The sequence below is a fragment of the Eleutherodactylus coqui genome, chromosome 2 (genome assembly GCF_035609145.1).
Source record: "Eleutherodactylus coqui strain aEleCoq1 chromosome 2, aEleCoq1.hap1, whole genome shotgun sequence".
NCBI classification, from domain to species: Eukaryota; Metazoa; Chordata; class Amphibia; order Anura; family Eleutherodactylidae; genus Eleutherodactylus; species Eleutherodactylus coqui.
Window position 1 is genome coordinate 316,324,064 of NC_089838.1, and position 21,666 is coordinate 316,345,729.

General features: G+C 46.8%; 1 protein-coding gene across 4 annotated transcripts in view; it reads left to right on the forward strand.

Annotated features, from left to right (window-relative positions):
* Nucleotides 1-21,666, forward strand: part of DNASE2 (deoxyribonuclease 2, lysosomal) — a 47,136-nt gene that overhangs the window by 19,669 nt on the left and 5,801 nt on the right. For 3 of the 4 annotated variants that reach the window (XM_066593676.1, XM_066593678.1, XM_066593677.1), the window contains 3 exons: nt 14,300-14,408; nt 19,402-19,573; nt 21,572-21,644. In XM_066593676.1, coding sequence (XP_066449773.1) covers nt 14,317-14,408; nt 19,402-19,573; nt 21,572-21,644 — 337 coding nt within the window. In that variant the 5' untranslated portion in view covers nt 14,300-14,316. Of the gene's footprint in view, nt 1-8,646; nt 8,668-14,299; nt 14,409-19,401; nt 19,574-21,571; nt 21,645-21,666 lie in introns of those variants that run through there. The other variant, XM_066593679.1, reaches the window with a different exon arrangement.

A 21,666-nucleotide genomic window follows, 5' to 3' on the forward strand; every position in this document is an offset into this window, starting at 1 on the left:
GCGTCAAGGAACTTTTACTGATCCATGCACGTGTGTGTGTGTGCGTGCGGACACTTCATATCGATATGCACGAGAAATAGATTGCAGCCGGCTCTATCTCTCTGCTCACCACGCAGCATGAGGGCGTATTCAGACGATCGTATATCGGCTGGGTTTTCACGCCTGGCCAATATACGGCGTCCCTCTCTGCAGGGGAAGGAAGCTGGAAGAGGCGGGAGCAGTGCTCTGAGCTCCACCCAGAAACTTAGCTCCGCCCTGTCCCACTCCTCCCATTGCAAATAGTGGCAAGGGGCGGAGAGGGGGTGGAGAGAGGGCGGAAGCTCAGAGCACTGCTCCCGCCTCTTCCCGCTTCCTCACCCTGCAGAGAGAGATGCCGTATATCGGCTGCGCGTGAAAACCCTGCCGATATACGATCGTCTGAATGCACCCTGAGCCCTACACGCTTGTATAGGATGCGTATGAAACACTGTGCAAACGTAATATGTCGTTTTTTTTTTTTTTTGCTGTACTACTTTATTTTTTTTAAATATTGAATTATTTAAATTATTTTCTGTCGCCATCTTTTGAGAACTATACCTTTTTTATTTTTCTGTAGTAGTGCGGGGGCTCATTTTGTGCGGGACTTCCTGTAGTTTCTGTTGGTACCATATTGGAATATATACGACTTTTTGATTGCTTTTTCTGACATTTTTTCTTGGAGATCGTATGACTAAAAATGTGCAATTCTGGCAATTTTTTTTTTTTCTGACAACGTTCACTGTGCGGGGTAAGTAACGTGTTTCTTTGATAGATCGGACTCTTACGGACGCAGTGATACCAAATATGTATTTTTTTATTTTATTATAAATGTGGCAAAAGGGTTTGCTTTTTTTTTTTTTTACTTTTATTACTTTTTATCTTTTCTAATAGTAAAAATTTTCAGACCTTATTTGTACTTTTTATTTTAGCCCCCAGGGGGGACAAGAACTTGCGGTAGTTTGATAACTCATGCAGTATGATGTAATGCCGTAGCATTATATCATGCTGCGATCTGACAGGCATTCTATCAAGCCAAGCCACAGGCATACCCCGAACCTCCAGGATGTAACTGAACGCCCTGTAGGGTTGAAGGGTTAAAGTAGTGCAACATAAAAAGTTCTACAAATTTGGTATTAATTGCACTCCCCAAAAATGGTAGAATTGCATTTTTTTTAACTTCCCCTCCCTTAATTTTTTAATGTTTTTCAGTACATTAAATGGTCCAATTAAAAAATATAACTCATCCAGCAAAACACTAACGGCTATGTCGATGAAACTCTCCGTCCTGTAAGGGTTAGAGTAGAGGTGGTACTTGGGCTACAGACATGCGGCACGGCGTGACGCGGCGCAGGTACTACAGTCCTATCCTCCTCCGTGCACACAATGAACAATCACTACTACCACATCAGCCAGAAGCAGACAGCTGCGGCCGCTCACCGGCGATCAGCGAGGAACAATAAGACTCATTCACAACGTGATACAAAGCAGAAGGAAACGAGACTCACAAATAGGAAAACACAAGAAGAGCTGTGAATGCGGGTATTGTGCGGCGGGGCGATCCTTGGCTCCCGGCGTCGTGGGGATGAATCATGTACTGTTGGGGCAGGACAATCGGCCATTGATGTTACTTGGAGGGAACATTACGGCGTCATGTGATTTCACACCCGTCCGCTTACCTGTCTGATTGCTACATCTGATGATCTGACCGTCTCAGGTCCGATCACCTCCGCACCGAGCGTTACATTATATTATTCTACATAGAAAAGGCGGCAGATCCGTCGCATGACGGACAAGAGCGGCATCCCAGGCCCCCCATTGACTTCAAAGGGGTCCGTCTGATTACCGTCATTACACGAGAAATTGCAACTTTTTAGCCTTTCTGTGCTGACCGCACGACCCTTGTAAAAAGTGGATGAGGCGTCTTCACTCGACCGTGTTTGCGCGTATTTTTGCATATATTTGCTGCGGAACTCAGGTGGGTACGCCCGCTCCAGATTCGGCAACGCAAATACGCCCGTGTGCAGGCGGCCTCAGGGTGCTTTCACGTCTGCGTCGGGGGTTCCATTTGGTGACTAGGAAAGGGGAGTCCCTTGGCTGAACAGGTCCATCTTATGACGGAACCAAACGGCGCCAAACAAAGTCTATTGATTATAATCCAGTCCTTTCTGATTCTGCTTCGCTGCCCGGATCTCCGACCGACGGCTCCAGCGTGGATGTGAAGCCACCTTTATTTTACAATATTCCTAAGTTAGGCCCCCTGCGCACGGGCAGAAATTCCGCGGCGGGATTTACCGCAGAATTTCCGCCCGTGCACACCTACATAGGATTGCATTGCAAAACGCAATCCTATGCAGACGGCTGCGATTTGTCCGCGTGAAATCACACACGGAAAACAAATCGCGGCATGTTCTATTTCTGTTCGGGTCTCGCAGAGGCCCGCACAGAAATGTCAGTAGTGACGGGCCGGCTCCGCCCTGCCCAGCTGGCGCATAACAGAGAGACGGAAGACGCTGGGAGCAGTTGATCCGAGGGCCTCTGCAGGGGCACGGGTCCGCATTCTCACAGCGGGATTTGACCCGGACGTCTGCAGGTGGCCTTACAGCTCGTGTCAGAAGGGATAGATAACGGGCGCACTTTGCTAAAACCTTACCACGGCGGTACATGCATGGAGCAGTGATGTTCCATCCTACATGAACGCTATGTGAGAGGATTATCCGCCAGGCTGCCGTGTCCTCCATGCTGACAGCATTCTCTTCCTGGTAACAGGGCTTTGAATTCCCCACCACCAGCAAGCGAGTGCTGTAATTGGATCACTAGCGCCGTGGTTCAGCCAATCAGAGCCGGCACTTGAGGAACCAATCACAGACATTCAGTGATGTAATTCACTGGACGCCTAACTTCGTAGCCTAGGAGCGTGGAACGCGTTTCGTAATGGATGGAGGGTTAGTGGTTGTTTCACAGTTAGGCGTAAATTATGAGCTGTACATGCTTCCATGTTCATGCGAATAATCTATGCCTAACTGTTAAACTACCCCTAACGCTCCATCCATTACAAAAGTCCTTCCACGCTCCTAGGACTTTGCAGCAGGCAGGAGCTTTTCAGCCAACCAGGAAGTGGGGCGTGACCTGGCTGTCAAGCAGCCAAGCAGTGGTGTACAGCCACCACTTCCGGTGGCATCAAGGTACACCAGGACCCAGAAGAGCAGTATGAGCATGCAGCTAGCTGGGTGACCTTAGAAGGAGGCTTAGAGGGAAGAGAACCAGGGCGGCTAGTTCTGAACTGACACACCCCAACAATTTTGCACAGTTGGCAGATGAGCGGGATGCTATTACAGTATTGACATTGCTGCAGCACAACATGCCCTCTGACCACCAGGGGGATGTCTGCCCCAGTAAGAAGGGGAATAAGAGCGCAGGACAGGCTAGACAGGTCCTGGTAGTGGGAGACTCAATTATTGGGGGACAGACAAGGCAATCTGCCACAAAGACAGAGATCGTCAAAAGGTGTGTTGTCTTCCTAGTGCGACACATCGCGGATCAGGTTGACAGATTACTGTGAGGGGGTGGTGAGGATCTAGCAGTCATGGTGTACAATGGCGTCAATGACAAAGTTAGAGGTATGTGGAAGGCCCTTAAAAAATGATTTCAGGGAAGTAGGATGCAAGCTTAGGACAAGGACCTCCAAAGTAGTATGTTCTGGAATACTACCTATTCCACGTGCCACACCAGAAAGTGAGCTGGAGATTGGGGAGGTAAACAAGTGGCTCCAGATTTGGTGTAGGAAGGAGGGGGTTGGGTTCCCAGGGAACTGGGCTGACTTTGTGGTGGCTGAAAGCTCTGCCATAGGGATGGGCTGCATCTCAATGGGGAGGGTACAGCTGTGCTGGGGGAGTAGATGACTAGAAGGTTGGAGGAGTGTTTAAGTGAGATAGGGAGTGGGGGTGGAAGACAGTATAGACATTGACCTGGGACTAAGTAATGACAATGGGGCTGGAGCGGTGGGAAAGGTTAGTACAGTTAGACCTGGCTGAAAAGTTAGTAGGGATACACTTAACATGAAAAATAACAAAAACATTCTAAACTGTATGGTGACTAATGCCAGAAGCCTGACCAATAAGGTTGACAAACTGGAAGTAATAATGTCTGAGGAAAACTAAGACATAGTGGGAGTAACTGAGACCTGGTTGTATAAAAGCTGTGACTGGACGCTGAATTTACAGAGTTACAGTCTATTCAGAAGGGATCATAAAAACCTGAAAAGGGGAAGGTGTTTGTCTTTATGTAAAATCCTGTTTAACGCCCATATTATGGGACAATATATGTGAGGGGAATGAACACTTGAAATCTCTATGGGTGGAAATATTCATGCGCCAGTTGCGGACAAGTTATTGGACAACACTTGCATTACTTTTGGACTGTGTACGGGTGACCACCATTGCTAGGTTGAAGCGTTGGGTGGTTCTACCACCTGTCCTACAGTTGAAGGGTTTTTGCTGATCTTTGTGATTTATGACAGATTGTTACCATCCCCCACTCACGTTAGCGTTCAGCGTACTCTTATACAGTCAGTTAGGTTGTCTGACGCTTCTGAATAACCGTATATTACTTATCTAATAACAGAAGCTTCTATGGCCAAGTTTATTTGGTAAAATAAAGAAATATGTCACTTGCCCCTACCGCGACATAAGGACTCACTTAATATATGAGGATCAGTCCAGCTTTATGCCAAACCTATCAACTGCTATTCATTTAAGGAGGTTTTAGCTGAATCTTCAGGCGGACCATCGAGTTTGTGGGTACAGGGCTGTTTTTCTTACTCAACGCTGCCAAAGCGTTTGACAATATAGAGTGAAATTATTTGTGGGCTGTTCTTCGTAGGATGGATTTCATTGAGAAGTTTTTGGCATGGGTTAAACTGCTCTATTCAATGCCAGGGGCAAGCTTGAGGGCAAAGGGTCATATGTCAGGATGAATGTTGTTGGAGAGAGGAACATGGCAGGGGTGTCCCCTCTTGACTTTGCCCTGGCAATCGCACCTCTGGCTGGTTTGATAAGGCAATCACCTGATATAGTTGGATTGCAGTATGGAGGAATCGCTGAACGTATCTCACCATATGTAGATGATCTGTTGGGGGGAGGTCAGTGAGTCCTATTATGTCTATTTCTGATGTATTTGGTAAGATGTCAGGTCTCGCTATTCTCTGTAATTCTTCCTTTAGATCCCTTGTCATTGGAACATGCGACCCTAAAGGCGATCTCCCTCCATGTTTTTCGGTTTTGTGCTGCTTCTTTCAGCTATGTGATATCCATGCCAGTATCGGCCATCGTGTTCTTCGGCGCCGGGTCTTCTTTTGCTGCTGATCTGTCCAAGCATTATAGATTCTTCTAGCCACTCTGGTGGCATTACATGGCCAAAATACGTGAGTCAAAATTCGTCAAATCTGGAACACGCGCAACTACAAATTGTGAAGGAAAAAATCATGACATGTCCTATCTTTGGGTATTTCCTCGGAATGCATCGCTCATTGTTTTCAATGGGGCTGGGAGAGATGCATCAGAGGATCGCTACCTCCCAAGTTTCACGGCCCGATATCGCGCTCGCCGTGTAAAATCAGCCTTAGGAGCTTCACACTGGCGATAAAATCGTGCAATGCGAGAGCGCGTGAAAACGCATGATTATGAAACCAATGATTTTCAATGTTTTCACTCCCATTTCCGATGTTTTCACTCAAGCCAAGTTGCAATAAAAAAAACTTGAAATATCGCCCATTGTTTTCAATGGTAGAAAATCGCAGCCCCCTGCGGCTGTGACAGCTGCACCGGGGGATTTCTTCAGCCCCGCAGTGATGCAAGACTGTTTCCATGTGAAAACGCCTGGCATCTGGGGGTTTTCAGAAGGATTCACGGCCCGATATCGCCCTCGCCAGTGTGAAGGAGCCCTTAGGCTTTCTTCACACGAGCGAGCCCGATGTCACCGCCAAAAAATTGGGGCAAAATTGCACATTTTCTCATGTGATTTTTGAGCATCAGCGGTGCTTTTTCCTTGAAGCGAATCGCAGCAGTTTGTTTCTTTCTTGCATGATAGATCACAACAGATTCCTAAATCTCGCAACATCACATGACAGGAAAGGAGACATCACAGATGGGAATGAATTCATTGAAAATCATGGGTTTCATAATTCTGCGTTTTCTTGCACCACTCAAAAATTGTGGAATTTTTTTTGGCCTGTGGGTGGCACACTCTGTTATGGGGGTACATGTGGGCGGCACACACTGGTATGGGGGTACATGGGGGCGGCACACACTGGTATGGGGGTACATGGGGGCGGCACACACTGGTATGGGGGTACATGTGGGCGGCACACTCTGCTATGGGGGTACATGTGGGCGGTACACACTGGTATGGGGGTACATGTGGGCGGCACACACTGGTATGGGGGTACATGTGGGCGGCACACTCTGTTATGGGGGTACATGTGGGCAGCACACACTGGTATGGGGGTACATGTGGGCGGCACACACTGGTATGGGGGTACATGTAGGAGGCACACACTGGTATGGGGGTACATGTAGGCGGTACACACTGGTATGGGGTTACTTGTGGGCCGCACACACCGGTAAGGGGGTACATGTGGGCGGCACACTGTTATGGGGGTACATGTGGGCGGCACACTTTGTTATGGGGGTACATGTGGGCGGCACACACTGGTATGGGGGTACATGTGGGCGGCACACACTGGTATGGGGGTACATGTGAGCGGTACACATTATTATGGGGGTACATGTGGGCAGCACACACTTATGGGGGTACATGTGGGCTGTACACACTGTTATGGGGGTACATGTGGGCGGCACACACTGGTATGGGGGTACATGGGGGCGGCACACACTGGTATGGGGGTACATGGAGGCGGCACACACTGGTATGGGGGTACATGTGGGCGGCACACTGGTATGGGGGTACATGTGGGTGGCACACTCTGTTATGGGGGTACATGTGGGCGGCACACACTAGTATGGGAGTACATGTGGGCGGCACACATTGGTATGGAGGTACATGTGGGCGGCACACTGGTATGGGGGTATATGTGGGCAGCACACACTGGTATGGGGGTACATGTGGGTGGCACACACTGGTAAGGGGGTACATGTGGGCGACACACTGTTATGGGGGTACATGTGGGCGGCACACTTTGTTATGGGGGTACATGTGGGCAGCACACACTGGTATGGGGGTACATGTGGGCGGCACACACTGGTATGGGGGTACATGTGAGCGGTACACATTATTATGGGGGTACATGTGGGCAGCACACACTTATGGGGGTACAAGTGGGCTGTACACACTGTTATGGGGGTGCATGTGGGCAGCACACACTGTTATGGGGGTACATGTGGGCAGCACACACTATTATGGGGGTACATGTGGCAGCACACACTGTTATGGGGGTGCATGTGGGCGGCACACACTTACGGGGGTACATGTGGGTGGCACACACTTACGGGGGTACATGTGGATCATGAATGGCTTACACTATTATGAAGAAAAACTGCATACACTGGTATGAGCTCAGCTCTCTGCAGTCATGGCACACAATGCCCCAGCTGCCCCCTACTCCCCCACATATATCTCTACCCTGAGCACATCTAGTATGACATGTCATAAAGGTCCCCGCACGCCCCGTGATCCCGGACATCACAGCCATCACAGCCGCCACAACACGACCGAACACAATCCAGTCACTTAAAGGTGGGAAACTAGTAAAGCGCAGAGCGCATGCGCAGCACATCGCTTACGGGAGCCGCGCAGGTGCACCAACACGGCCGGCTGCGGCAGCACGCATGTTCAGTCCAAGAGGTCTCATGCGCTCTGATACCCTGTAGTTGCTGCTGGAGTGCAGCAGATACGGTAATATATATACCTGGTGGGGGAGGATACGGGTTATGACGGTTCTCAGCTATTTGCAATGCTTGCAGATATCTGGCTCCACTTTATGGAATTGCTAATTATGCAATTGTCCAATGTCTTCTAATTTGCATAAATTAGTGCTTGATGGTGGCAGAAGGACAGCAGCGGTGAAGGGTTCTCATTGCTTCGTGGCTTATATTTGTATGATAAGGGTGCCTTCACACTGGTGATCGCTGCGTTATTTAATGCGAATGTCAATAGGACCTTGTAATGTTATAAATCGTAACCGCGTGTTTTACCATTTTTGTGTGATGCGTTTTAACAGAAAGTCCTATTGACATTCGCTTCAAAAACAGCGATATCGCGATCGCAAGTGTGGAGGTACCCTAGGGGGGGGCACTGCAGAGCGCAACCACCCTAAACTCAGGCCTCTGATGGCTGCCAACATTTCCGCCCCCCTCCCCAGTTTCGGTGTGGGTACAGAGGAGTATATAGTCGCAGGGTGTGCAGACTTCTGCATCCGCCTCTCCTTCGCTTTCCCTGGGGGATAAAGTTTGCAGAAGGAAATTAATATTAGAAAAAGGGAAGTGAGTTGTGGCCGGCAGGATTAGTCACCGCCGTGTGCCGGGCGCCGACAGCAGGGTCATGTGCCGCTGACTGCCACGGGGGCTGGAGGTTCCTCTATGCTTTCTGGGTCTTAACTTCAGCTTAGATTTGCCTGCGCTGCCAGCGAACGACCGGGTGAGATTATACTGAGTGATCGGGTGAGATTACACCGAGTGATCGGGTGAGATTACACCGAGCGACCGGGTGAGATTACATCGAGTGATCGGGGGAGATTACACCGAGCGACCGGGTGAGATTACACCGAGCGACGGGGGAGATTACACCGAGCGACCGGGTGAGATTACATCGAGTGATCGGGGGAGATTACACCGAGCGACGGGGGAATATTACACCGAGTGACGGGGAATATTACACCGAGTGACGGGGAAGATTACACCGAGTGACGGGGAAGATTACACCGAGTGACGGGGGGAGATTACACCGAGCGACCGGGTGAGATTACACCAAGCGACTGGGTGAGATTACACCGAGCGACGGGGGAATATTACACCGAGTGACGGGGGAGATTACACCGAGTGACGGGGGGAGATTACACCGAGTGACGGGGGGGAGATTACACCGAGTGACGGGGAATATTACACCGAGTGACGGGGAATATTACACCGAGTGACGGGGGAGATTACACCTAGTGACGGGGGGAGATTACACCGAGTGACGGGGGAGATTACACCGAGTGACGGGGGAGATTACACCGAGCGACCGGGTGAGATTACACCGAGCGACGGGGGAGATTACACCGAGCGACCGGGTGAGATTACATCGAGTGATCGGGGGAGATTACACCGAGCGACGGGGGAATATTACACCGAGTGACGGGGAATATTACACCGAGTGACGGGGAAGATTACACCGAGTGACGGGGAAGATTACACCGAGTGACGGGGGGAGATTACACCGAGCGACCGGGTGAGATTACACCAAGCGACTGGGTGAGATTACACCGAGCGACGGGGGAATATTACACCGAGTGACGGGGGAGATTACACCGAGTGACGGGGGGAGATTACACCGAGTGACGGGGGGGAGATTACACCGAGTGACGGGGAATATTACACCGAGTGACGGGGAATATTACACCGAGTGACGGGGGAGATTACACCTAGTGACGGGGGGAGATTACACCGAGTGACGGGGGAGATTACACCGAGTGACGGGGGAGATTACACCGAGTGACGGGGAATATTACACCGAGTGTCGGGGGAGATTACACCGAGTGACGGGGGGAGATTACACCGAGTGACGGGGGGAGATTACACCGAGTGACGGGGGAGATTACACCGAGTGACGGGGAATATTACACCGAGTGTCGGGGGAGATTACACCGAGTGACGGGGAATATTACACCGAGTGATGGGGGGAGATTTCATCAAGAGATCGGGGTAGATTACACCGAGCGACGGGGGAATATTACACAAAGTGATGGGGGGAGATTACACCGAGTGACGGTGGGAGATTACACCGAGTGACGAGGGGAGATTACACTAAGCGACCGGGGGAGATTACGCCAAGTGATGGGTAAAATTACGCTGAGTGACCAGGGGAGATTACGCCGAGCGAGGGGTTATATTCAAGGAGCCGCCAGCCTCATCCATGTGACGTGTAGAAGTGCAGATGATGTCCCCAACTGTACATTATAGGACAATTACAAGTCATCAGGGAGATCTGTGTCCAGATTATAGTGATATCCATACAGGGCAGCGAGCTGACCCGTGTACTATGATGTTCTGCAGCAGCTGAGCTATGCACTATGATGTGCTGCAGCAGCTGAGATGTGTACTATGATGTGCTGCAGCAGCTGAGCCGTGTACTATGATGTGCTTCAGCAGCTGAGCCGTGTACTATGATGTGTTGCAGCATCGGAGGTGTTTGTTACAATGTTTTGCTACAGGTGAGATGTGTACTATGATGTTCCGCCAGCGGCTGAGGTGTGCACTACGAGGTTCCACCAGCGGCTGAGGTGTGCGCTGCGAGGTTTCGCCAGCGGCTGAAGTGTGCGCTGCGAGGTTTCGCCAGCGGCTGAGGTGTGCGCTGCGAGGTTTCGCCAGCGGCTGAGGTGTGCGCTGCGAGGTTCTATAGCAGCTGAGGAGTGTTACACACTGCAGCTGCTGAAGAACTTCTTTCTGTGAGGAGAGAGGAGGCATCACAGGTCAGTCAATGAGTAACTATATTGCATATTACAGCAGTGATGTATAGCAGATGGCTCCCGGTGGAGGAGATAAGCAGCACCAGTGTATCCTCCTCACCCGGCACCACAATATGTAACAATATATATGTCAGAATCTGAGCAAAGTCCCTGCGGTTACTTCACATTCATGGCTTCTCCTTGCTATTACTTCACATTCATGGCTTCTCCTTGCCGTTACTTCATATTCATGGCTTCTCCTTGCAGTTACTTCACATTCATGGCTTCTACCTGCCGTTACTTCACATTCATGGCTTTTACCTGCCTTTACTTCACATTCATGGCTTCTATCTGCTGTTACTGCACATTCATGGCTTCACCCTGCCGTTGCTTCACATCCATGGCTTCTACCTGCCGTTACTTCACATTCATGGCTTCTCGCTGTCGTTACTTCACATTCATGGCTTCTCGCTGTCGTTACTTCACATTCATGGCTTCTCCCGGCCGTTACTTCACATTCATGGCTTCTCACTGTCGTTACTTCACATTCATGGCTTCTCCCGGCCGTTACTTCACATTCATGGCTTCTCCCGGCCGTTGCTTCACATTCATGGCTTCTCGCTGTCGTTACTTCACATTCATGGCTTCTCCCGGCCGTTACTTCACATTCATGGCTTCTCCCGGCCGTTGCTTCACATTCATGGCTTCTCCTTGCCGTTACTTCACATTCATGGTTTCTCCCGGCCGTTGCTTCACATTCATGGCTTCTCGCTGTCGTTACTTCACATTCATGGCTTCTCCCTTCCGTTGCTTCACATTCATGGCTTCTTCCTTCCGTTGCTTCACATTCATGGCTTCTCCCTTCTGTTGCTTCACATTCATGGCTTCTCCCTTCCGTTGCTTCATATTCATGGCTTCTCCCTTCTGTTGCTTCACATTCATGGCTTCTCCCTTCCGTTGCTTCATATTCATGGCTTCTCCCTTCTGTTGCTTCACATTCATGGCTTCTCCCTGCCGTTGCTTCACATTCATGGCTTCTCCCTGCCTTTGCTTCACATTCATAGAGATGTTTCATTCAATAAAAATACTTCCTGCGCTCACAGAACTTTAAAATCGTATTTAAAAGAAAAAAACTTTTTTTCCTTCAAAAGAAGGAGACTTACTTTGAAGGAGGGGGTTATGATGTCCAATATTCCCCCTCCTATTTCCCACAGGTCTTAGTCACTCCCAAAGGATAGGGTATCCAATCAAAGATTTTCTCCTTTAGAGTTTATTGAAATACAGCCAAACAATGGTGCAACAAGTCAGCTCATACACAATGTGACAGGTTCACCAAACGATCATAACAACGCGTTTCGGTACAAACGGTACCCTTATCAAGTTATGCAATCATAAAAATACAAGCCATTTATATAGAAAAGTTTACCTTTAATGGTACTGATTCTGATTCCCTTCAGAAGAGTGGGGATTCATCAGCGCATTCACAGCGTCATGTACTGCGACTCTAATGAGTCCGACGTGTGACGTCAACGCGCTTGAACACATGTCATTACGCTGTGCGTTCCTGGGTAGCGTGAGTCCGCAAAGTGGGCGGTGCTACTGCGTTCCACCTGGACACGTCATTTGGGGCGTCCCTATGTGGCGCTTATACCTGGATCTCGTCGGACTGCACGGCGTGACAACGTCATCACGTTCCGTGTGTTATATTTCACGGATGCGTTTCACTCTGAACCGCAACGTTCCACTATTATGTCCTATGGACCTATCGTACCCTAATTTTATCTTTCTAACAGTTTGAGCAACTTTGTATATATTGTTCAATATGTATTAAGGCAAATATCTTGATATTGCCAAATATGTTATTTCAATGATAACTTCCTAATCATTCTAAAAAAAGAGAGTGGATACAGGGGAAGGGAATAAACACCATATCCTACACAGGGCAACCAAATAAGAAATGTCTAATCCATATGCTCTGATAAACACATTTATAACTATAAATAAACATGAATAAATTAACATAAAAAAAATTTTTTTGAATAAAAAACTTTTTTTGTTAAAATGTTATTAGATTTTTTCTAAAACTTCATTTAATCCCCCCGGTTTGAGGGTTCCCAATCTAAAAATCCAATACATTTCACGATTTTTAAAAAAAGTAAATAATCCTGATTTAATACTCTCTAACGGTGTAATTTTTAATAACGAATAATCTTTGTTATGAAAATTTAAAAAGTGTTTCGATACACTATGTTTTGTGAATCCATTTTTTATATTTGTTCTATGTTTGTTGACCCTAGTCCTCAATGCATTAGTGGTACGACCTACATACCTAAGTCCGCATGGACATTCTATAAGGTAAGTTACATAGGTCGTACCACAATTCATGTATTTTTTCAATGGATATGGTGTCTTGTCCTTTCCCATTTCTATTTCTTTTCTCCCATGGGTTATATTATGACAACATTTGCAATTACCCACCCCACATCTGTAGGAACCTAAAATTTGTTTTTTTATCAAAAAATTCCCTTTTCTATTATCACCCACGAGTCTGGCATCTTTTGAGTGTGGGCGAGAGGGGGCCACAAAGTCTTTAATATTTTTATTTCTCCTAAAGGTGATTACAGGGTTACTCGCAAGAGAGGACTTCAAAAATGGATCCTCCTTAATGATATCCCAGTGTTTCTTCATAATGTTTTTAATTTCTTTATGTTGAGAGTTGTATTTGGTTATAAATCTGGATTCCATCTCCTTTTTGTCTTTTCTCTCCCCTGGTTTGACTAGTTCTATATTCTGGAGAGCTTTTTTGCTTCACATTCATGGCTTTTCCCTTCTGTTGCTTCACATTCATGGCTTCTCCCTTCCGTTGCTTTACATTCATGGCTTCTCCCTGCCATTGGTTCACATTAATGGCTTCTCCCTGCCGTTGCTTCACATTCATGGCTTTTCCCTGCCTTTGCTTCACATTTATGGCTTCTCCCTGCCTTTGCGTCACATTTATGGCTTCTCCCTGCCTTTGCTTCACATTTATGGCTTCTCCCTGCCTTTGCTTCACATTCATGGCTTCTCCCTGCTGTTGCTTTACATTCATGGCTTCTCCCTGCCATTGCTTCACATTAATGGCTTCTCCCTGCCGTTGCTTCACATTCATGGCTTTCCCCTGCCTTTGCTTCACATTTATGGCTTCTCCCTGCCTTTGCTTCACATTCATGGCTTCTCCCTGCTGTTGCTTTACATTCATGGCGTCTCCCTGCGGTTGCTTCACAATCATGGCTTCTCACTGCCGTTACTTCATTCATCGTTTCTCCTTGCGGTTACTTTACATTCATCGTTTCTCGCTGCGGTCGCTGTCAGACGTGGTAACTTCTGCCTTTTACAATAGAGGGAAGTGTGAGAGAAGGAAGTATAACGGGGGTCATCAATAACGTGGAAGGATATGGATTATCCTGAGAATGAAGGCACTGCAGACGCCTCTCCCTGCCAAGGTTGGGTGAATGATGGGACTGTGTTGCCCTAGTCGGAGTGTAAAAAGTGAAGGGGTCATGGGGTAATCAGTACTGGTCACAGTAGTTGCCTTTAGTATACTGTGATTCTGGGTGTGTAAGCTTCTGTATTTCTTCTTTTCAGGATCCTCTGGTCATAAGATGACTCTTCAGGTCTTGATGAGCCTCATCCTGCCCGGTCTCTGCTATGCCGCCATCTCCTGCTATGGAGACCATGGAGAACCTGTAGACTGGTAAGTTCTTTAGGTTGTCTTCTCCTTGATCCCATTGTGATGGACTGATAATGGGATATAACTGTCAGACAATAGTAAACTAGGACAAATACTAAGCAATTTTCCTTTCAGGAGAGATGATTTAATGAAAATAAACCTTTTCACCCACCAGACGAGACCCAAGGTAGGGGTCAGTATTAGGTACATGTATACACTGAGTGGCCACTTTATTAGACTTTCGGCTGTCTCATGATTGGAGCTTCTCTGTATGGAGATTCTCCCCGTGACCCCAGAATGTGGCATAAAATCACATGACAAGTTTTCTTTGGACCAGTTTCATAGAATCATAAAATGGTAGAGTTGGAAGGGACCTCCAGGGTCATCGGGTCCAACCCCCTGCTCAGTGCAGGATCACTAAATCATCCCAGACAGATATTTATGCAGCCTTTGTTTGAAGACTTCCATTGAAGAAGAACTCACCACCCCCTGTGGTAACATGTTCCACTCATTGATCACCCTCACTGTCAGAAAGTTTTTTTCTAATATGTAGTCTGTGTCTCCTACCTTTCAGTTTCATCCCATTGCTTCTAGTCTTTCCTTGTGCAGATGAGAATAGGGCTGATCCCTCTGCAGTGTGACAGCCCTTCAGATATTTGTAGACAGCTATTAAGTCTCCTCTCAGCCTTTTTTTGCAAGCTAAACATTCCCAGACCCTTTAACTGTTCCTCATAGGACAAGTTTTGCAGACCATTCACCATCCTGGTAGCTCTTCTCTGAACTTGCTCCAGTCTCTTGATGTCTTTTTTAAATTGGCGTGCCCAGAACTGCACAAAGTATCCTAGCTGTGCTCTGACTAAGGAAGAGCAGAGGGGGATAATGACCTCCAGTGATCTAGACTCTATGCTTCTCTTAATACATCCCAGAATTGTGTTTGCCTTTTTTGCTGCTGCATCACATTGTTGACTCATGTTCAGTCTATGATCTATTAGTATACCCAAGTCTTTTTCACATGTGCTGCTGCTTAGCCCAGTTCCTCCCATTCTGTATGTACTTTTTTCATTTTTCTTGCCCAGATGTAGGACTTTGCATTTCTGCTTGTTAAATACCATTCTGTTAGAAGCCGCCCACTTTTCAATCTTTTCTAGCTCTTTTTGAATACTCTCCCTCTCTTCCCTAGTGTTAGCAAATTTGATCAGTTTCCCATCAAATCCCTCCTCCAGATCTTTTATAATAATGTTGAACACCACTCGGCCTAGGACAGAGTCTTGTGGTACCTCACTTGATACATTCTTCCACTTGGATGTGCAGCCATTTATGACCACTCTTTGAGTATGATCACTCAGCCAGTTGTAAATCCACCTAACAGTTTCCTTCTCAATCCCATATTTGGTCATTTTTTTCAATAAGGATGGTATGAGATACTTTGTCAAATGCTTTACTAAAGTCAAGATATACTATATCCACCGCATTTCCCTGATCAACCCAGTCAGTGATTCTGCCATAGAAGGAAATTAGATTAGTCTGGCATGACTTGTTCGTTACAAATCCATGCTGGCTCTGGTTAATTACTCAATTTTTATCTAAGTACTTGCATGCATGCTGTTTAATAATTTGTTCAAAGATCTTTCCTGGTATAGAAGTCAGGCTCACAGGCCTGTAGTTTCCTGGATCCACCTTCTTCCCTTTTTTGAAGATAGAGACAACATTTGCCCTTTTCCAATCTTCTGGGACCTCTCCTGTCCTCCAGGAATTTTCAAAGATTATGGCGAGTGGTTCAGTAATTAGCTCCGCTGCTTCCTTAGCTTTAGCTTTTCTGACACTTGCCCTACAGTTTCTGCAGACCGCATTATATTCTTCTTTAGATATTCTCCCCTCTTTCCATTTGATAAACATATTTTTATTTTATGTGTGCGAGTTCTGTGTTCATCCATCCTGGTCTCTTTAGATGCTTCCCATTCTTCCTTCTTTTAGGGATTGTTAACGATTGTGCTTTGAGAATCTCCTTTCGCAATATTTCCCAATCTTCTTGGGCATTTCTGTCCTTAAGAACATCCGGCCATTGGATTCTTTCTACCCTCTTTCTGAATTCATTAAAATTTGCCTTTCTGAAATCCAACCTTGAGGTCTGAGTCTTTTCAGGTCTTCCTCCTCTTTTTATCCAAAATTCAAGGATAGCATGATCACTGCCTCCTAAGGTCCCAGCCACCCGTAACTTCCTCAACCATTCCCTCTCTGGTTTCAGTGGTGAATCCACATTAGATGGAAAAAAATCATTGATCTGAGTGACTTCCAAGAAGGCCGGTCATCTGTACTAGAGTAGCCGGGGCCGGGATTTCACTCCCGACCGTGTGTTTTGTTTTTTTTTATTGTGTAACGGTATGGAGAGTATATAGAGAATGGCATGATCGAGGAAAGACATCCAGCAAAAGGGAACCCTGTGGACGGAAACAGCTCATCCTGAAAGGGGTCAGAGGAGGATGTCAGGAATCGTTTTGATGAGCAAACACACACAGTCAAGAAAATTACAGTTGAATACAACGTTGGTGCACCAACGTGTCTGAATCGTTCATTAGGCCATGTCCATACAGGATGGATTTGCCATGGATTTTCCATTTGGACTCTCTGAATGGAAAATCCATGAAATTTACAGCAGTATCAGAGTTGGGTGAACACTCACTTGCGTTTTTCTTGCGCATTTTTTCACGCCATATCGCTGTGTTTTTTTAACGCGATTGTCAATGGGACTTTCTAAAGTTAAAAACGCATCGCACAAAAATCGCAAAGCACAAACTTGCGATGCGTTTTTAACATTAGAAAGTCCAATTGACAACCGCATGGAAAAAACGCAGCAATATCACAGCGTTAAAAAAACGCAAGAGGGTGTTCATCCTTGATGGGATTTTCAAAATCTCGTCCACGTGCTGCGGAAAAAATCTTCACAAAGTCAGTCCAGAAATCAAACTGCAGAGCGGATTTTGGATCCATAGTTTGTCAATAATAACAGTGAATTTGCGGTGTGGATTCCACTTCAAAGAAGGGGTGACTCCAAAATTCTCATCAAAACCTGCAGCAAATTCCGTAGTAGATTCCTCCCTATGTAAATACAGTATGGCCTTTGTTTGCATTCACATCTAACTGATTTGTTGCAAATTTTGGTGTAGAGGTGCAGCACATTTCACCTGTTCAATTGTAATTCAAGTGAAAGCGTGAAATCTGCAGGTCTGCACCAAAATTTACCCCAAATTACCTACATGTGAAGATGCACAGAAGGTCTATGACCAGTTCCAGCGCCATTGTGTCCAAGAGAAACAGACAGGTGAGACTGAGCAGTGAAATAGTATCACTTGGTCAGATGGATCCAGATTTCTGCTGCACCGTGCTGATGGGAGGTCAGAATTTGGCGCAAGCATCATGAATCGATGACCCCTTCCTGTCAGCTGGTCAAAACATATCAGGACCTCCATCTAATGTGCAACGACTACAAGATGCTTCCTGTCCTGGTGAAATCTACGCCACGACAAATTACTGTGGTTCTGTGGGCTAAAGGAGGTCCAATGAGCTACTAGATGGGGGTCTTTAATGAAGTGGCCAATCAGTGGATATGAATGATGCTCCCCAAAGCAGATCTGGCCCCATTTTTAATGAACTTGTTTGTATTAAACATTTTGGCATTAGACAGGGTTCCGTACTTTTACAAAGCATATCTTAAAACAAACATACAGTCGTATAGAAACATGTATATATTTATCTTCTAGGAAAATATATCCTTTATCCTTGTCATTAAATTCAATCATTAAGGGCTAATGCCCACGGACGGATTTGCACCGCGGTTCCCGCGACGGAATACCACAGCTATTAGGTTCTATTGAACCTAATAGCTCAGTCCTCGCATGCGGGATTCTGCTGCGGGGAAAAAATCATGCCATGTTCTATTTTACCCCGTTTTTCCGTGGCGGGAGGTCTCCATTAATATAGTATTAATGGAGACCATGGAAAAACGTGCGTTTTTCTGCGACTGCCAGCGAGGACTATTTAGTTTATCCCTACGAGATGTCCGCAGCGTAAAACTGCTTTTTAAAGTCCTTCCTGACTTCTAGTATATTTTTCCATGAAACCTTGACAGTCTTTATAATTTCTCCATCACATCACATGTGTGTAGGGAGCGCCACAGTGTAACCGCTCTTACAGCGAAGAACCCTTAGAGTTGCCTCTACACTGCACAGTTCTTGCTGGAGTTCTGATTGATAAGGGCTCTTCTACACAGAGCGAATATCGTTCAAAGAATCGTTGGATCGTGCAGATTTGAATGATTATCACTCAGTGTGAACAAGACCAACGACTGGATGATGAATGAGAATTTATTCGCTCCTCATTCATTTTATGAAGGCGAAAAAAATCATTGTTCGCAAGTTGTTGTGTGTAAATGGCGATCCTTTAGTCGTTCACATTCACTGGTACTATAAAGGTAGACGACTAAACAGGTGAGCAAACAAAATGTAAAAGATCTCTGTCTGTTTAAACTGTCTGAACGAACAAAAGGCCCATTTAGACCCTCACTTAAAGCCATCTTTTAAGCAAGACTCATGAGTCTAAATGCATGGACGAGTCATTCATCATTCAATTCTAGTTTTCTTGAACTGAGCGATGAACTCTTATCAGAGGTGCAGGCTGTTATCACAGTTGGCAGCGCTGATAAGATTCTTACAGCTCGTGTCCCGCTGGTAGTTCAGTGCAGGACGCCAGCTGTAATCGCGGAAAACAATACAGCTGTTTGCTTATGCAGAACAGCTGTATTATTCACCAAGTGATAGCGGTGGTGTCCCGCTCCGCCTGCACAGCTCTTTAGTAGCTACTACAGAGTACGCAAAGAAGATCGCTCAAAACTGCCACTGAAGCTGTCGTTTGAGCGACTTTTGAGTGATCATCTGTCAGTGTAAATGGGATCAAATTCTGTCATCGTGCAAACAATTTATCGCTCTGTGTAAATGGCCCTTAACTCCTTTTCTATCTCCAGGTTCATTGTGTACAAGTTGCCTCGGCTAGATAAGACCCCTGAGTCGGGCATGAAGTATATGTACCAGGATGGTAACAGCGGAGGATGGGTGCAGGGGACGGCACTAATGAATAGCACAGAGAGCGCGGTCGGAGGAACGCTCAATCAGCTCTACCAATCTTCTAAAGAAAAGGTAATAATATGTTATACTCTGTACTGCAGGTTATTCTGATCTTCCAGCATTCTGGATGATGAAGCTCACCATCCCCTCTGGGCACCTGTGTACACATAGACCTTAGGCACTAGTAGTAGTACAGGTAAGTCTGCGGTATGCAGATCTAGAACCATCCTAGTAGGGGGCATCAAGAAGATACTTTGTCATATTCCTGTATTTGCTTATTAGGCAATATGTTTGCTGGGAATATTTCACTGCCTGGTGAGCATTTGCAGTCCTTCATGTTCCTCCACAATGATGGGATATTTCAGCAGGATAATGCATCGTGTCATCAGGCCCAAGTTGTCCAGAACTGGTTCGGGGAACATTCTGGAGAGTTCCTACCAGTAGCATGGCTTGCATGGGCTTCGCCCAACATGAGTCCAATGGAGCATTTATGGGATGGGATGGAGGGGTCCATTCACACCCAAGATCCTGTACCTACAAATACCCCTGTGGGCAGCTATCCAGATGGCTCAATATCCCTCCAGTTGTCTTCTGTCAACTTGTGCAATCTGTGCATTTCGCCAGGCTAAGGGGGTCCTACATGATATCAGTTCCTTCTGCCGTGACTTCTGACATGTCAATGTATATTGCAGTACATTAGCATTGCAGTGTAGTATCTAAGTGATCAAGAGATCTGATGTTTAAGGACCCCCATACACATTATAGTTTAGTCATGTAAACACACAGAAAACGGCAGGGCCATAGACTCTGTAACGTGTATAAGGGCAGCTTAACAGTCCGCCAACAGATGTTGCCCGGAGGGGCTTGAATTTCCATTTCCCTGGGAGATAAGCCAGTGCAAGAGCTGTCTGGCTGTGGGTTAACGCTCTAAACGCAAATGTTTGAATGAGCTAAACATTCAAATATAATAATTCATAATAAATGATCAATTGTTCGACCATAGTTAAAGGAGTTTGGGCAGCTTTAGGAGGTTTAAAAAAAAAACACAAAAAAACAAGTAAAAGAAAAAGCCCTTATGCATTGTAAAGAGTAAAGTCCACAGTGGAAAACCACACAAAGAATTGTCCGGCTGTGGAACTGAAATGGATTTTACAGACACAAGCATAAAATTAGTAGCAACTCCCCTACAGCTGCAGGTACCCTAAATTGGTACTGGTGCATCTTGTCTCCACCTGAAGAATAGGTGGAGACATGGGTTGTGTGGGTTGGTTTATAGGGGCGGGGCAGGTAACGGCCACTAATGCGGATTGGCTGCTCACCAGATGCAAGGTTACACCTCGATCCGGTATTCAGGCATGTATGCTCCCCTCTTGCCTTCCATCTGCACTCTTTGCGCCTCTGTAACGCTCCTGCCACCGTCCTCCCATATCCTCTTGTGGCCCCGCTGTCAATTTTCCCCCGACACCCTGCTGTCACTCCACCTGCCCGTGTAACATCATCTCCCCTCTAGCCTCCAGGCACTTTCCCTGTCGCTCTCTCTTCTCCACCCATGCCTCCCATCTTCGGTAGAATCACTGTGCCTGTCCTGCTCCTGTGCTGAAAGCAGCCCCGCTCTCACATGGATGCATTTAGGCTGACCTTCCGTCAGTCGCTGTCACTCTCCCTGCTTGCGCACAATGTCTCCTCCTGTCCACTGCAGATGCTGAAGCCGGCCCTGCAATCCTCCCGGCCGACGCTGAAGCCGGGACAGCTCTCAGTTTCCCCCCACGTAGGCTGTCATCCACAGTCTTCACCCGACGTGCAGGTAGCCAATCTTCAGCTGTGGGCATTCCCTATTACTCCACCAGGACATACCCATGTCTCCACCCACAGCTCCGGTGGAGACAAGATGCACCAATATTTCCTTTATTCACCAGTAAAATTAAAATTCACAAAAACAGCACATTTACGTCTGTCTCTCTGCTTGGACTAGGACTTCTGTTAGTTCACAATAATTGATCTTGCTGAATTATTGGGATTTCTTGCATTTTATCTGTATACTTACCATGTCCTAAACGTTTCATCTTACAGGACGTGGCTTATCTGCTGTACAATGATCAACCTCCTGTGGATATGTCTGGTAACGACCGCGGCCACACCAAAGGTGCTCCGATACATGACTGCAC